General features: G+C 39.8%; 1 protein-coding gene across 1 annotated transcript in view; it reads right to left on the reverse strand.

Moving 5' to 3' along the window:
• The window catches only part of POU2AF2 (POU class 2 homeobox associating factor 2), a 66,622-nt gene extending 63,154 nt beyond the window's left edge, over nt 1-3,468 (reverse strand). Inside the window, exons 1-2 of the mRNA XM_072615672.1 lie at nt 3,433-3,468; nt 501-629 (exon numbers count right to left, since the gene is read on the reverse strand). Coding sequence (XP_072471773.1) covers nt 501-629; nt 3,433-3,468 — 165 coding nt within the window. The remainder of the gene's footprint in view (nt 1-500; nt 630-3,432) is intronic.
• Between the last annotated feature and the right edge of the window lie 15,097 nt (nt 3,469-18,565).

Below are 18,565 nucleotides of genomic sequence, written 5' to 3' on the forward strand. Positions count from 1 at the left end.
TCCAGGAGTTCCAAATCCCTCTGGGTAAATATGAACACATCTATTTGATTTGTGTTCACAGAATGAACACTAATCCAGAACTGTTTGTTTTTTTCAGTTTTAATCTCAAGCAAAATATTCTCTTATCTTACAGTTTCTCTTGTAAATATGGTTTAATAGACTCAAGGGAAAACCTGACGTAGTTTATTTTCAGTTTCTACACTTAATTTTTACTATGCTTGAAAAAATATTAAACTTTCAATTTTATGTTTCACAAGAACATCATTCTGGCAAATTTCTATTTCAAACTAAATAAACACCTGACTGTATTTAGAGAAAGTCATTCTTACAAATAGCCATAAAATGCTATTAAAATTGTGATATTAAAAAGTAGTATGGTTATTCTTTTCAGATGCCTCAGTCTGAAGTCTTTTCCTTTATTCTATATTGTATGCATGTAGTGACCAAAAAGGCATAAAACATTTTAAAAGCTTCTTCTTTAATAATGGAGTTTCACTTACCACTTTCCATTTTGAGTGATGCTGATGAATTTCCTTCTTAGCAGCAATGCAAGATTCGTGAATAACCTGCATGCACCCTTTAGGGGACAGTGAAGGCTCCTCAAATCGCTGGCAAATTTCAAACTGATCCTAATGGAAAAGGCATTTTGACAAGGTATGGATGCTTCTGATGCGACTTGTTTCAGATTTGATTAAATGCAAATCCTTTGGTATGTTTCTCTACAATTTGCATCCTCAGTGTGGGTTACAGTCAGAGGCATATTTTCCTCTCTAAGCCGAAGTTTCATAGAGCAAAGAAAGGTTTCATTTAGACACAGAAGCCATCAACAATTCACTAGAAAAATCAAGATTCCATAATTTGTCGTACAAAAACACTCAAATCTATGACATTTACTATCATCATAAAGGTTTAGTTTGCAATGTGAGAAAGGATAAAGAGGCGTATTTCATCCTAAGTGCTAGAACTCCATTTAAGGTTAGTTGTCACCATATGAATAGGTACTTAGGATCCATACCTATGAGAAATCTTGTTTTTGGGATCTAAAAACAAGATTTCTCATAGGCATAGATGATGTGTGAACGATGGAGTCAAAGATCAAATATAATTCTAGTTAGTTATATTATTTCCATAAAATATTACTTTTTATTAAAACAATAAGATATTAACAAATATTAACAAATCAGTAATAACTATAAAACAAACAAATAAACAAACAAAACCAAAGAGGTTCCTCCTTGAAATGAAGGGACCACTTCATTTCAAAATTTATGACAGAGGATAAGTCAACTATGCAGAGCCCAGCAGCCACCCCAGGTTTTAAAAAAGCAGCTAGTTCTAAGTCATCAGACCCAGATGAACTATATTCCAGGGCATTAAAAGAACTGGCAGATATAATGGAGTCATTATGAGTGATCTTTCATAGATCAAGGAGTACAGGAGAGGCACCAAAGGATTAGAGAAAGACAAATGATTTCCCCTTTATTTTAAAGAGAAGAAGATATAATCTATAGACTATAGGTTAGTGGACGATTTCAATTCCTGAAATAATTATAAAATATAATATTAAAACATCAAGAAAAGGAAGAGCTGATCACAAAGAGCCAAGATAATTTCATCAAGAATGGGTCACGCTAAAGTGAAAACACTTCACACCCACCAGCATTACTAACTTGATTGATAAGAGGAATGCTGTACATATAATTTTCCTAGATTTTAGCAAAGTGAAAGGAGCTCTCTCCAGTTAAGTGCTGTAGGGTGTTATTTAGCATTTTTATCAACGATTTGGCTAATGTCCAAAGGAAGGCAACCAGAATGGTAAAGAGTCTTGAATTCTTATACAAAGACAAGTTGAAGGAACAGGGTCTGGAGGAGGGAAAATTTAGGAGGAACAGTATAACTGTCTTCAAGTATTTGGAGGGTTATAACATGGAAGAGAGATTGGACCTGTTTTGCTTGCCCCACAGGGCAGAACTTGGAGGAACGTGGAAGTCAGAAAGAAATAAATACAGACTTGTAAAGAAAACCATTCTTAACCATTAGAGAGCTACATCAAAGTAGAATGGGATATCTCTCTCTGGAGGTCTTTCAGGAATGACTTAGAGGGTCATTGGTTGCAAAAGTAGATGAAATTCTTCTTTAGGTACTGATTAAATTAGATGGCTTTGGGGTTTTAGAACTCTGAAATTCTGGAAGATTGGAAGAAATGATTGACCTAGTACCTTTTTTCTTAATCCTCAACTCTTAGTGATCTTTGCTCAATCTCAATTTCCTTCTAACTCCCAGGACTAAGTAAAATACTCAAGGTGAATCTCCTAATGCCATATACAAGACTCTTGTTCTGAATTTCATGACTTTAAGCTCTTTGGTATTTGTTCCAAAGGTTTTTCCACAGTCTCCTTTTATTTAGCGTTTGATCTTTTCCTTAGCAGGATAGGTATTTAATTGTATACATGCCTTTCCAGGCAAAGACCCTGCTTGCCTTTTTTAGATGCTTAGCTCTCCAAGATGTGCTTTTCTCTCTCTAGAAGCAGAGAGAGTAAAGAGTAAACAGGAAGTTATGACTCTCCTGGAAGCAGATGTAAATAAAGTACTTATTAAGTGCTAAGTATGTTTCAGTCACTGTGCTAAGTCCTGGGGATACAAATACAAGCCAGTAAAACTGTCCTTGACCTTAAGGATTTTATAGTCAATAATCTTATTGCCATTGGCAAGGATAATACAAAAAGGAGAAGTTGGAAATGGGAGGAACACTCTCTAGGTGACATGGTTTGGACCTCCCAGGAAGTGTGTTTTCAGTGATTTTCTTTTCCTATTCAAGGGTTTTCCTATCATTTTTTAAGGCTAACATTTTACCTGGATTTCCTAACTTATTCTAGTTTCCCCCTCCAGGGAGTTAGTTGAACCTCCATCATTATCATCAATGATCATGAATTATCAATCAAAAAATTCAAAAGCATTTATTAAGTCCTTACTGTTTCAAGTACCAGGCTAGGGCTGGGAAACTGCTCTGAAGGAGTTTTGGGGGTAAACAACACGTACCCATATAAGTCATCATCATAGGATCATAGCACTACCACTGTCAGGGATAAGAAGCTAACTCTTTTAATCGCCTCATTTCACAGATGAAGGATTTTGTCCTTGTTGAGCTTTTTTTTCAGTAGAGACGGACTTTCCCCTAACCCTAACCCTAAGATGCACCCCATTTGCAGTCATTTCTGGGCAAAGATACTGGAGTGATTCGCCATTTTCTTCTCCAACTCATTTTACAGATGAGGAAACTGAGGCAAATGACTTGCCCAGGGTCATACTGCTCATGTCTGAGGTCACATTAGAGCTCAGGTCTTCCTCACTACAGGTGTGGTAGAGAGCTCAGGGGGAAACCAAAGTGCAAGAGATTAAACGAGGAAGCCAGATTCCAGTCCCGGTCCTCACTCTCCAAATCCAGCTCCATGTCTGCAGCATCCCCATTATCGCAAATGGCTTACACGTGGATAGGGCTTTATGATTTGCATACTATCAGAAGATTGGAAGAAATGAACGATCTGGTAACTTTCTCCCTAATATTCAACTCTTAACAATCTAGGCTCAACCTCCACTTCCTTCTAGCTCCCAGGGGAAACCTTAGCTGGGAGCGCTGCTCACATTGCCACGTTCCTATTTTAGAGATGACAGACTGGAGGGGGACAACTTGGGACCACAACCCTAGAGGGAGGTGGAGAACCTGGGCCAACAGGTTGGGGGGCGGGGCCACGAGAACGTCCATTCTGTGCGCGATGACGTAACCACGCGACGCCCGCCTATCGCTGGCAGGCGGACTGACAGGGCGAGTATAACCGGAAGCTTCCTAAGCCACATTTCCGGCGCGCGCTGGGGCAAATTCTGGCCGTTTGTCGGCCCCGTTGAACGGACCGCTCTCGTTTCTGGCCGTTCGCTGCAGTGGCGGTCTTAGTCGTCCGGACCCTTGAGTTTGGGGCTGGCTCGGGATGCGGCGTGCCTCCGCGCTTTCATGGGAAGCACCTCGGCCCAGCCTGGAGAGAGCAGGGCCGGCGGCACCCCAACCCTCCCCGGCCGTTGTCTCCAGAAGGGCTAGCTGGCGCCCTGCGGCTGGGCGCAGGAGATTAATAAATACAGTGATCGGTGAGGCCAAAGCCCCGGCATAGAGAGGTCCCTTAGTTTGCTAGTTTAAACACGCGCCCCACCCCTGAAACGGGGCCCGCTGCCTCAGCAGGCGGTGACCGTGGAGCTAGGCCTCCAACCACAAGGGGGCGATGGCGCGCTGAGAGACGCCTGGGTCTGGCGGGACCCTCCTCCTCCTCTCAGTCACCAAAAGAGTTGTGATCACACGTGGTCCGTAGCTGTGTGTGGGGCCCTGCCCTGGGAAGCGGCGGTGTAGGGGGAGAGCGCGGGAAGGAGAGCCGACTGAGAATCCTCCTTTCCTGTGTGACCTCTCCCTGGAGGGAGGAGGGGTCTGCAGTTCCTTATGTGAAGAAGGGGCCAAATAGCACCAGCTACCCGCAGGGTTGTGGGCCAGAGTGCGTTGTCTTTTGTTCACCTTGAGGCAACCTCCCGTCTGCCTCAGTGTCCCCATCTGTAAAATGCAGCACCTCCCACCCAGGGTGGCTTGTGAGAATTAAAGGAGATAATTCTTGTAAAGTCTTACGTGTGTATATACGTATATGTGTGTGTGTATGTAGCAGCTATTGTATAACCTCACACATAAGCATTTAATAGAAACTTCACGGTTTATTGATTATATTAGAAGAACGGGGGACCCAGTGCTATGGGGATGGAGGCTTGATGAGACAGGCCAGGGTAGTTCATTTGTGATGCAGAAATACATTTTTGCCAAAAAGTTTTTTTTTTTTCTGAACATAAAGAGTATTTCCACGCAGTATAACAAAAAGAAGATTCTATGAATATGTTTATTTCACATGGCTTGATTTTTTTTCAAAGTATATAATAAATTCTATATATTACTTTCAAAATTGTCCTGTTTGTCTCTGTGGATTTAAAAAAAGTTTCAAGCATCGTGGCATTATTGATGAAGATATATTTTCAGGGATAGGTCCTATTATATTCTCTAGAAAAGACAGTGTTATGAGAGCTTTTCTGTTGAAGTTGAGGTGAGATATTTTGATGTAATAGGAGATAGGGATATGGAAGCCTGCACCCAAATGTCCTGGGACCTTTAAGAGAATATTGAGACTTGTGGACCTGAAGCTTAAAGAAGTAGATACCAGTAAGTTTTCTGAGCCTATCTCATTTCCTAGAGGAATGCACAATTACGGGAATAGAGGGAGTGAGTATAAGTGACCAGATATAGGCAGGGGGTGACTTAAAATTCCTTCTCTTTATTCTGTCTGTAGAGCAACCTGCCTCTGAGCCACATAAGTATAGTAAAATGGTCCCTTATTTTACATTCAAGGAAACAGGCCTAGGGAGGTAATGTGTTTTGTTATACAAGATGTCCCCAAAGTCTTAGTACAGTTTTAAACTATTAAAGCTTAAATGATTAACCTTATTAAGCTTTAATAGCTTAAAACTGCACTAGACTTTTGGACCATCATGTATTTCTATCTTCTATACTGCCTAGCACAGTGTTTTGCCACATAGCAAGTATTCTATATATTCTGATATTCAAAGTCAACTTGAGGTCTCTTTGATATCAGCTGTTCTCACAGTTTGGTTCCAGGATTCACTCTTAAAGGGCCTTACCACCCACCACCAACCTACACCCCTGGCCAAAAGATGTTGTTTATGTGGGAACATATCTATTGATACTTAGCATATTAGAAATTAAAATGTCTTGGTATTATTATGAAAACAGTTTTGACTTCATGGACCTCCAGAAAGGGTGTCAGGGGCCCCTAGGGATCTTTGGACTATACTTTGAGAACTGCTGTTATACTGGGGCCATTTCCCTTCAGAAGAAAAATCACAACTTCTGTCCCTGTATCTGAGTGTAGTTTCTGCATGGGATGAACTTAACATGTTTTTAGATCACAATGATTCTCCCTTTTGCAACTCTAATCTTTGAGGGACCTAAAGCAATGGATCTATTTCTTTTTCCATAGGAGAAATCTACAGAAAACCATCTAGGAAAGTTAGAGATGAATGAAGAGGTGTAAGGAATACAAAAATTAGAACAGGCAAATAGCATTCTCATCATGAATTAGTATAAGGGAAAAGTGGAATGAAGTATGTAATCTAATGCTGATTGGGATGTATATGGAGTTGGAATCACTCCTCAGGATACTTTGATGGTGGTGTGACTAACATGGCTAGTGTGGCTAACATAGCAGAGACTTCTAGGGGAATACAGATTCTTGGGTGATTACTGAGAAGGGACCCAGACCTTCCTCCAAGTCAGCCTGAAACTTTAGATATCTCTCCACCAAAAGCTCAGTAGAAATTTCCACACAGAGTTTAAAAGGGATTTCTTCTTCGTATTATCCTTACCTCATGATTCTTTTCTGCCACCCAATTCTGACCTGGTCCTCGGACTTAGCGTAATACCTATTATTCTGGGCAACTAAAATCCAGGCTAGGGACGTTGCGTGTCTGGTGCACAACCTGGAAGAAGAAACTTGCTTCCTCAGATGGAAACTGAGTATGAGGTCTGGGGGGTTCTTTTGTGTGTGTTTTGAATTCTTGAATGATTTATTATAGAGTAGCTCATTGCTGATTCATGATTATAAGGAATAAGAGAGCTGAGAGAAAGAATTTAGGGGTGAGAAACCATTTCCTTTTCTGTCCTCTCCCATTCAGAAATTATTTTGGGACCTGCTAGTTCTGCATAAGCCACCAGGTGGCTCCCGAGTCCTAGAAATTATTTACTGGGAAAGGTCCTTTCTAACATCTACTTGTGTATAGGTATGTGCACTCGTTAGCTTCTGGCAAGTGAGAATGGAAAAGTAGAGTGGGAAGCTAAAAAAACCCAAAAAACCAAACACCTAACTGTGGATTTGTGAAGAATTAAAGGAAAGCCTTATTGTGTTTTATACTTCATCTGGTCATCTTCCACTCTTCAGTCTTTGTCAACACCCTTCCTTTCAATATACAATCATTTGCCAAGTTTTGGCCATTCTACCTCAACAGCATTTCTTGTAACCATCCCCTTTCTGTCACTCACAACCACTATTTCAGCTCCCTCATCCTGTCTCCCCAGATTACTGCAATAACCTTCAAATTGGACTCCCTGCCTAAAGTCTCCAATTCATCCTCCACATATCTTTCAAAGTGATATTCCTAAAGCACAAATCTTAGTATGTCACACCTCACAAAAGCTCCAGTCATTCCCTAATGCTTCAAGGATCAAATACAAACTCCTTTGTCATGTGAGAGAAATGATTATTTTTCTCATATTAATAACTAATTATTGAATTAGGACTAAGGGTTTTTCCCCCTTTTCTACTTCCTCATTCAGAAACCAGTCGCTCTAGGTTATTCAGGCAGGCTTTGAAGTGCAGGGTAGATAAAGAGAGGGAAAACTCAGGTTTGTTCAAAAGGTAAAGAAATTTTAGTTTAGGTGAATTGATGGATTTCAGTGTTTTACTCAGACAGGTAAAAAAGGGCTCAGACTGGGTAAATGTGGATTCCCGTTTTTATCTAAATTACCCTAAGATGGGGTGATATGGTTATAGAAAAGTCTCTTTGACCAAGACTGAGTGATCAAAGTCAAATCCCTCAGGACCTCATTAGAAGTCCATCTCTCATAATATTCATTCTTCCCTTACTTGTTAACCAATTAGAGTTGATGGCCATCTTCTGGAACACCCATTTTTCCAAGGGCATATAAGGGTTGAGTGGGTTCCATGAGAGGTCTTAGGCATTTAAGAGTGCCTTTTATTAATTATATGTTAGCATGATTAATAAAATGATTAATTACCCAGAAATTATGTTTCTTCAACTTTTTACATGTGACATATGTAAAAACCTTCATACTCCTGCTTACCTTTCCAGTCTGATTATACATTATACATTACTTCTCTTCATACTTCGTGTTCTAGTTCCTCACATATGACACTCCATTTCTCCTGCCATTGTAGGGTATATCCTTCATTCCTGGAACCATATCTTTCTCATTTCTGCCTCTTAGAAATGCTGTCTCCCTTCAAGCTGAAGTATATTTCCTAGGGAACTTTTCTGACCTCTCATTCAACTGCTAATACCCCCTGGAATTACTTTGTATTTGTTTTGTATACATCTTGTATTTACATATATGTATATATCCATCCATCCATATATATGTTTATATATAGGCATATAATATTTTTTGGAATATAAAATATTTGAGGGTAGGGACTGTTTTGGAGTTTATCTCCAGCACCTAGCACACACAGTATCTGGCACATAGCAAGGTTCATAAAAGCTTGTTGATTGATTATATAATGAAATCCTCAAGTAATCAAATGTATCTTTTCACTTTCTTAGTCTAGCAGCTCCTTAGGGTCTGCAAATTTATCTCATCCTTTGCATGTTTTCATAGACCTAATACAGACTATAGTGCAATTTGCCTGCATGGGACCTCAATATATCTTGTTCACAGACTGACTATTTGGGATTCAAATTTTTAGGATGTAAAGGTAAACATCAGGAGAATACAGTTACTGGATTATATGAATGTTGAAATATAGAGCCCCTTATCTACCTATACAGAAAACTATAGAATGAAAAGAAATGATTATGTGATGATAGATAATACCTACTCCCTCCTGTGCTTAATCTTTCCCTCTCTAACATGCAATACTAGATTTGTTCATTCAGTTGATAGACTGACTAGTATTCAGTGCAACATAGGTAAGGGTAAGGAGCATACTATTTTGAAGGGAGGTGCACATGACATTTGGACTACAAATCCCAAATCCTAATCTACAGCTTTCAGCTCTATTTTGCATAGAAAATTCCTAGTACAGCAATGGGTAACTGTTTACATCCGCGTGGTAGAAGAGTTCAGAGCTATAAAAATCTCCTTTCATGCCAGAAAGGCTTCTTTTTAAGAGCAAACCATTCAAAAATATTTAAACTGTTTAACTTTTCAATTTAGCAAACACTAAGTTCCTTCTGTGTACAAAGCCCTAATCTAGACCCTGTTTTAGGAACTGAGAAGACTACAAAGATGAACCATCGGAACAATGTCCTAATACATTTTTCCACCTCCACTCTATGGCCCCATTCAGTACATTCTTGACACCACTGCCAGATGTATTCATAACCCTAGTTTTATCACTTCAGTCCCATTGGAATACAAGTTTCTTAAGGGCTGGGCCTTTTTTTTTTAACTTTTCTTTTATCCTCAACTCTTAGCACAGTGACTGGGACATGGTATGCTTTGATAAATACTTTCTACCTGACTAACTGATCATATTACTCCTCTGCTTAACAAATCACACTGGGTCTCTACTTTTCTAGTCTACTTCATATTACTTTTCCTCCATATAGTCTATGCTACAACCAACTATAGGGGCAACTAAGTGTGCAACTGATTGATTGCTGGACCTGGAGTCAGAAAGACTCATCTTCCTGAGTTCAAATCTGGCCCCAGACACTTACTAGATGGGTGACTCTGGACAAATCACTTAATCCTGTTTGCCTCAATTTCTTCATCTATAAAATAATCTGGAGAAGGAAATGACAAACCACTCCAGTATCTTTGCCAAGAAAACCCCAAATGGGGTCGCAAAGAGTGAAAATTACTGAACAGCAAAAATAGCAAGAACAAAGAGCCAACTAACCCAAATGTCCTATTTTTATACCTCTCTGTCTTGGTTTGGGTCGTTCCCTATACCTGGCATGGCTTCCCACTTTTCTCTTTGTTGACTTCTTATCTGCTTCCTCACCAAAACTAATTATCCCTTCTGCTTTGTTTTGCTTCTCTATAATGCACACTCATACAAATGAAAGATTTCCCCACAGTATTGCATTTTCATGGAACCTTTATGTTCCTGGTCATGATGCCAAGCCTTGCTCACTTGAGACATCATCTTCATCTTCACTTCCTCTGTGTGAGAACCTTGGACTCTGCCCCTAGAATCACCTGGATTCTTACGGGCAAGCTTCAGATTCAGACCTCACCTTCTGTCCACCTCCCCACACCTCCTTCACCTTTCATGTGTAATCTTCCTCCTCTAGAATGTAAGCTCCTTGCAGCCAAGAACTGTTTTGTTTTCTTGCCCTTGTGTCTTTAGCACCTACTATAGTGCCTGGCACGTAAACAAATGCTTAATAAATGCTTAATAAGTGCTTATTAAATATCTGTCTGCCTGTCAATCTGAATGCTTGCCTAACCTATCTGTGTTTATGTAATTTCCTCTGTTAGACTATGAACACCACTGGAAAAAGCTCTTAGCTAGAGGTCTTACCTTTCCTAGTATTTAGCATAGCACTTAGTAAATGGTAGGCACTTAATGCACATTTATTGAATGAATACATGAATGAGTGAGTGAGTGAATAAATGAATACTTGGCCTTTCAATGTAGCCACTGCTCGGGTTTATTTTTTTAAAATTAATTTATTTATTTAACTTTGAACATTCATTTTAACAAAATTTTGGGTTCCAAATTTTCTCCCCTTTTGTCCCCTCCCTCCATCCCAAAACACCGAGCATTCTAATTGCCCCTATCACCAATCTGTTCTCTCTTCTATCATCCCTCTCTGCCCTTGTCTCCATCTTCTCTTTTGTCCTGTAGGGCCAAATAACTTTCTATACCCCTTTACCTGTATTTTATATTTCCTAGTGGCAAGAACATTACTAGACAGTTGTTCCTAAAACTTTGAGTTCCAACTTCTCTTCATCCCTCCCTCCCCACCCCTTCCCTTTGGAAGGCAAGCAATTCAATATAGGCCAAATCTGTGTAGTTTTACAAATGACTTCCATAATAGTCGTGTTGCATAAGACTAACTATATTTCCCTCCATCCTATCCTGCCCCCCATTACTTCTATTCTCTTTTGATCCTGTCCCTCCCCATGAGTGTTGACCTCAAATTGCTCCCTCCTCCCCATGCCCTCCCTTCCATAATCCCTCCCCACCCTGCTTATCCCCTTATCCCCCACTTTCCTGTATTGTAAGATAGGTTTTCATACCAAAATGAGTGTGCATTTTATTCCTTCCTTTAGTGGAATGTGATAAGAGTAAACTTCATGTTTATCTCTCACCTCCCCTCTTTATCCCTCCACTAATAAGTCTTTTGCTTGCCTCTTTTATGAGAGATAATTTGCCCCATTCCATTTCTCCCTTTCTCCTCCCAATATATTTCTCTCTCACTGCTTGATTTCATTTTTTTAAGATATGATCCCATCCTCTTCAGTTCACTCTGTGCACTCTGTCTCCATGTGTGTGTGTGCGTGTGTGTGTGCATGTGTGTGTGTGTAATCCCACCCAATACCCAGATACTGAATAGTTTCAAGAGTTACAAATATTGTCTTTCCATGTAGGAATGTAAACAGTTCAACTTTAGTAAGTCCCTTATGACTTCTCTTTGCTGTTTACCTTTTCATGCTTCTCTTCATTCTTGTGTTTGAAAGTCAAATTTTCTTTTCAGCTCTGGTCTTTTCATCAAGAATGCTTGAAAGTCCTCTATTTCATTGAAAGACCAATTTTTCCCCTGAAGTATTATACTCAGTTTTGCTGGGTAGGTGATTCTTGGTTTTAGTCCTAGTTCCTTTGACTTCTGGAATATCCTATTCCATGCCCTTCTATCCCTTAATGTAGAAGCTGCTAGATCTTGTGTTATCCTGATTGTATTTCCACAATACTTGAATTGTTTCTTTCTGGCTGCTTGCAATATTTTCTCCTTGACCTGGGAACTCTGGAATTTGGCGACAATGTTCCTAGGAGTTTCTCTTTTTGGATCTCTTTCAGGTGGTGTTCTGTGGATTCCTTGAATACTTATTTTGCCCTCTGGTTCTAGAATCTCAGGGCAGTTTTCCTTGATAATTTCATGAAAGATGATGTCTAGGCTCTTTTTTTGATCATGGCTTTCAGGTAGTCCCATAATTTTTAAATTGTCTCTCCTGGATCTATTTTCCAGGTCAGTTGTTTTTCCAATGAGATATTTCACATTCTCTTCCATTTTTTCATTCTTTTGGTTTTGTTTTGTGATTTTTTGGTTTCTCATAAAGTTATTAGCCTCCATCTGTTCCATTCTAATTTTGAAAGAACTATTTTCTTCAGTGAGCTTTTGAACCTCCTTTTCCATTTGGCTAATTCTGCTTTTTAAAGCATTCTTCTCCTCATTGGCTTTTTGAACCTCTTTTGCCAATTGAGTTAGCTTATTTTTCAAGGTGTTATTTTCTTCAGCATTTTTTTGGGTCTCCTTTAGCAGGGTGTTTACTTGTTTTTCATGGTTTGCTTGCATCTCTCTCATTTCTCTTCCCAGTTTTTCCTCCACCTCTCTAACTGGATTTTCAAAATCCTTTTTGAGCTCTTCCATGGCCTGAGCCCATTGAGTGGGCTGGGATACAGAAGCCTTGACTTCTGTGTCTTTCCCTGATGGTAAGCATTGTTCTTCCTCATCAGAAAGGAAGGGAGGAAATACCTGTTCACCAAGAGAGTAACCTTCTATAGTCTTATTTTTTTTCCCTTTTCTGGGCATTTTCCCAGCCAGTGACTTGACTTCTGAATATTCTCTTCACACCCACTTTGCCTCCAGATCCTCCCAGCCAGTACTTGGGGTCTGAGATTCAAATGCTGGTTCCCAGCCTCAGGGCTTCGGCAGGGGCAGGGCTGCTATTCAGTGTGAGATTAGGTTCAGCTGCTCAGGTCAGGGCAGGGCCACCTCACGGGCTCAGTTCCCTCAGGGGCTTTATGCTGAGACCTTCAACAATGGATCCAGGGTCCTGCCTGCTTGGGGAGCCCCTGTCTGCTCCCGCCTCCACTGCTGCCTCCTGAGGGGGCCTGAGTTATGGGGGCACCCCACTCCCCTCTTGACCCGCCAAAGAGACCCTTTCACTGACCCTTGTCACCTCTGGGTGGAGGGACCCGCATGGCCACTGGAGATTAGGTCCCTGAAGCCTGCTCTGATCTGCTCCTCCTGGTGCTGTGTGGCCAAGGCAGGGCTGGGCTTGGCTCCGGGGTCCGCAGCGCCAAGGACCTTTTGCGAGAGGTTTGCAGGTCCCTCTGGAACAGAAATCTCCTTCGCTCCACTGTTCTGTGGCCTCTGCTGCTCCAGAATTCACCATGGGTTCCTTTTTACAGATGTTCTATGGGTTGTGGGTTCGGAGCTATGTGTATGTGCGTCTTTCTACTCCGCCATCTTGGCTCCGCCCCCAAGAGACAAGTTTTTCAAACAATTCCACTTTATAAAACCCAAGGAAGGTGTGTGAGAACTGGAGGGAAAACAGTGAAAAAACATTTAAGAACTCATCAATCTCACTTGTCCATCTTTGGATAGGGGTGGGGGTATTAAGGAGAGTGAAGCATTTTGTCAAATGTTTGAATTTTGTATTCTGTGAGTCTGTGCTGTAAGTCTAATAGTTACATCTGCCAAGTGGCTAAAGCACAACCATTAATTTTTTGTTTTCTAGCTACACTTTAAGGATATTCTTATTTGTCTGGATTCACTTGACTTCCAAAAGGGTTGAAAGTGGTGTTGTGTTTGGGTGACATGTCTTGGTAGAGTTTGTACTGACCAAACATAATTCTTTGGCTAGCCAACTAAAGCACTTGACAAGGATCAAACAGTGGCTCAGCTGGAAGTACAACACAGCAAGTTCTAATGCTTAGTTCTGTGTTCTAACCTTAGATTAATACTTGTCTCTCCTCTTCTAATTAAATGTAAAAGCATATTCAGTAAATGGCATATTACCTTCTCAGTCCCAAGATTGGGAGGATGGGGAGTGATGGTGTTAATAGATAGAAGTTATAGCCCTGAAGAGATTAAAATCTAGTTGGAGACTCAAGTTTAGAGTTATGCTTTGTGGCTAAAATAGTAAATGAGTATTTATTAAGTAACTGATAGGAGCATGTGTAAATAACAATTGTTTCTGTTCTGGTCAGAAACTCTGAGTGTCTTCCACTCCCACATTGATTCTTTTATGAAGGCAAACTAGGCCATCTTTTGTCTCAATTCTACTTAGCCTTTAATTACTGATGGGTATTGCCTCAGACAAACTGAGACCTGGGAAAGACCTTAGCTTAAAAAGACCAAGGTCTCCTCCTGCATCGGGGGCTATCATCGGTTGTCTTGACCTATGTTTTGCTACTGGACTCTGATGACTCTGCAGGAGAAAGTGAGGCTGATGACTTTGCATGGGTTCTGCTTCATTTAGATCCAATTCACTTGCAAGTCAAGACATCCCCCTCCTGAGGTCACCAGTCCTCTTTGAGAATGAAGGATCAGCAACAGTTACAAAAATGATATGAGCATATTCTGATATATACCATACATATATATATATATATATATATAGATAAATAGGCATACATGTGGGCATACCCTTGAGAAACCTTATTTTAATGTTTTTGTTTAATTATATTTATTTGGCTGCATTGTATTCATTGGAATATGATTATATGATGTCAAAACCTAACAAATTCAATAAAAGTAACAGTTTATAAGACAGCTGTAAGTTTTGTTGACACAAGATTAATTCCTCAGAATTAGCTTTATCATAATCTTTGTGAATGCTATCTTTATATATGACGTATATTGACAATAAGTTATCTCAGGTCATTTTTATGGTTCTCTTTGTTTACCAAGTGAAACCTAAGTTTATTTGGTAACCACTGTGTTTAATATTGTAGTTTGTTAATCATAAAGATTCATTATCATTTATGATTTTTTCCTACTATAGATCTGACAACAATAAGGGCTTACATTGCTAGCATTTGTATTTTTCAAGGTGCCTTCCACCTGTAAGCTAATTTTATAGCTGATGTGAAACTATGATAAGCACCCTTCATTCAATTTTATTGATACTCTGAAATATAATGAATGGTAAAAAACATAACAATACAAAACAAAACCAAAGGTGCTTATATAAACCAGCACTTATTTTTCTACTGTTTCATATAGAATTAGAAAATATCAGAATTAGAAGAGATCTCACCCATAAGTGAACAAAATTCCCTATACAACATCCCTGGAAAGTGGTCATCCAGCTTTTACTTGAAGAAATTCATTGAAAAGGAATCGACTATGTCTTAAGGCAGTCTAATCCATGAGAGCTCTAATGGTTACATCAAGTAATCTGAGAAAAATTACTCATAGAAGAGAGGGAGAGGCAGAGGCAGAGGGAGAGGGAGAGGGGGAGAGAGAGAGAGAGAGAGAGAGAGAGAGAGAGAGAGAGAGAGAGAGAGAGAGAGAGAGAGAGAGAGAGAGAATCGTATCCTTTTAACATCTTGGTGGTACCAATGTACAAAATGGACTATCTATCATTTTCATTACAACTGCCATTATTCACCCTCTCTCACAGTGTCATGTTGGATGCCACCAGTGCCATGGCCGTTTCCAACTAACTGCTCAGTACATTGTCTTTATCTATATTAGAGACCCAGGCTTCAGGCTCCTTCTGTCCTTCCCCACCCCTACCCCCAGCGGGTATTTTTGCCCAATAGAATTGTACCATTGGAATTCAGTTATGATGCTATCCTAGAGGACCCCCAAACTGATGGGTGTTATTCATCATGTGCAGTAAGGTCCTGTGGAAAAAGCTGGCCATGTCAGATTAGAAGTAATAACAACTTTCTAAGGTTAAGGTAGAAGAGATTTATACTCTTACTATAATTCCTTCAGTTTTCAGTGACCACATAAACAAGGTCCTCTTTTTGATCAATCCATTCTCACTATTGTCTCGTAATATATCTGGGCCAAATTACTCTCGCTGATGACTTCCTGTTTATGTAGATGGTATTATAAGCACCTTCTGCTTTATATCTACCTTGTACTTGATATAAGAAAGAAAGATGTCACCCATTAGCACTTCTCTGGGGCCAGATATGTAGGGGGAGGTGGCAATCAGCTCTTGAAATGTTTGTTCCAAATCTGAATATTTCTTTTGTAGATAGGCCTGTTTCCTGTTATGTAAAGACCCACAGTTGCTCTGAATCATTTCTTAAATTAGAAACAAACAAAGCCACTAGTGATTTGTAGAACTAGATTGCAGTGGTAAGGGGAATAATTAAATCTCAGTAGACTCTGTCCTGCACATTAAAAAATAATCCACGACTGCCCTACCTCTTTTTCTGATAATATACAGTCTCAATAATGCCATTGTTGGCAAAAATTCTGTGGCCTGCTTATGCCCATTATGAATATTTTTTAAATTGTCCTTTGGATTGTTTGTGATATTAATTTTTCTGAGGTTGTGGTGTCCTATAATTTTCAGTTATCTAGCATCACCAAGAGAATACTATGGTGAAGATAATGTGTTGTTTTTTTTTTTTTCCAGAAATGAGTAGTTTTGGATGATTGAAAACATTGTAGTTTTCAAAGTTTGATCTAGGTGCTTAATCTGTGGTGGATGAAAGATGAAATGATTGAAGAAACATAGATCTGAGCTTCTGAGCATGTTGATTTATTAAGCAATACATGCCAATTGCATAACAAATCAGGACCCAGCATCCTCAGTTTGACAATGGAAACTGAATACAGGGGGAGACAGATTTTTATGCATTAAAAGCAAACAACGGGGCATAAAATGACATATAAGATTAGTTTTCTGATTTCTGATTAGAAAAAGATTAGGGGCTCTCTGCATTAAGAGGCAGAAGAGTGAGTTTTGAGAGTTGGGAAGGGAGGAGAGGGAGCAAGTATAATTCCCTAAAATCAGAAAAAGTGGTGTCCCGCTCCTCTCAAGTGTCTGTATTCAATCAAAGGAAAATGGAAACAATAACTGGATTGACTATTATAGGACCAGTTTTCAGATTAGACATATGGGTTGTTTGAAATGTATAACTGTGAGAAAACTCCTTGTATTAGTCTTTGGATGTAGCTGGGTTTCTGGTTAGCATAACCTAGGTCCTTAATTAAGGGTCTCTAAGCAACAGATATAGATGGTTCAGCTTCCCAGTCATGCATGCTAGGGTCAAACAATGCAATGAGATTTTCTCACAACTTCTATAATTGAATAAAGTTTTCTTACAAGACAGAAACTGGACTAGACCCTTAATTGAACAGAAAGAGAATTGAGCTAGCTCGAGAATCTAGTCACAAAATGGGAGTCAGTGTAGTTGTATTGTTAACGTATTTTTGCTTAATTTGAAGATCTTTCCCACCCATTAATAGGCCCATGTGACCTGCTTAAATCACATGGAAGCCTAAGTCATATGTGGTGAGAGGAGCTTGCTGAACAGGTGGAACAGGAAAGGTGGAGCAGAGCTGGGAGGAAGTTGGTGAGAGCAGTTGGAGCAGAGGAGAGAGAGTTCACAGGCAGGCAGAGAGTTAGTCTTTTGAGTGTTTGCTTGTGAGAAGGCCCCAGCAGGGGTGGGGAAGGCTTGGGAATGGCATTATCTCTTGCAGTGCTAATGTGTTAGCTTAATGTGTTAATTTCTTGGTTGCTATGTTGGATTTGGCTTTCAGGGGGTAGGATTTGGCTTTCTGGTATCTGAATAAATGTTTTTCTTTTGCCTTCTATATGGAAAGTCTGTTATATTTTATAATTCAGAACTATGTTGATATATTTATAGTTACTGTCCATGCTATGAATATTGCCTTGGCCATATTTTAGCATCATGAACAGGATCACAGGGTATAAAATCTCTATATGGAGACAAAAGGGCTGTAGAGGAAGAAATGGATATCCCATGATAGGAGGATTTACCTTATACCTCTCTAACAAAGGAATGGGCTAAAAGCACTGGACCCTGTGAAAGCTGGGAACCAAGGTTACAGGAGGGAAAACCTAGAGATTTGGAAAGTGTTTGTAAGGAATGCCAATAAAACCAAGGAAAGAACTGGCAGGAATGTGTAGCAGAGGCTGGATTTTATTAACAGGCTACCTGTTAATAATTTATTAGCAAATAAATTAACAAACACCTGTCAGAGACAAGCTGTTGAAGGAAAAAATTCACGTGGAAAAAGAATTAGCTAGTTTGCATGGGAATTCTCAGCATTTGGGCTCTCCTTTAAAAGATCAATCTGGGGGACCTGGTGGAAGAAAAGGCTGTTCATTTGACTCAGGAGAAGAAGCTTTGAAAGGCTGGCAAATTAAGTGTGCTTGCAACCTTTGTACAGACCCAGCCTAGTTGCCATGGCAATGACTACAAGGAGAGTGCATGAGAGGAAAAAGAAATAAAGTCAAATGAGGAAAATGAAATAATACTTGAGGGAGAGGCTTCTCAGGCAGAAGCATGCCCAATGCTAAGATGAAAACTGACAAACCGGGGGTGGGGGGGTGGGGGGGGTGCAGTGATAACAGTGTTTAGAGAGATAATTGAGAATTTTACTCAGCAACAGCTCACAGATATTTTGAATAAGTTCACTGAAAGTAGGGGAGAATTGTTAATATCTTGGATGGTGAGCATAAATGATGAAGAGGCCAAAGGAGTATTGATAGATGGCATGGATTGCTTGAAATTCATAAGGATTAGTCAGAATCCTTTTGTACAGCAAGCTTTTAGAGATT

This window comes from Notamacropus eugenii, chromosome 5 (genome assembly GCF_028372415.1).
Source record: "Notamacropus eugenii isolate mMacEug1 chromosome 5, mMacEug1.pri_v2, whole genome shotgun sequence".
Taxonomy (NCBI): domain Eukaryota; kingdom Metazoa; phylum Chordata; class Mammalia; order Diprotodontia; family Macropodidae; genus Notamacropus; species Notamacropus eugenii.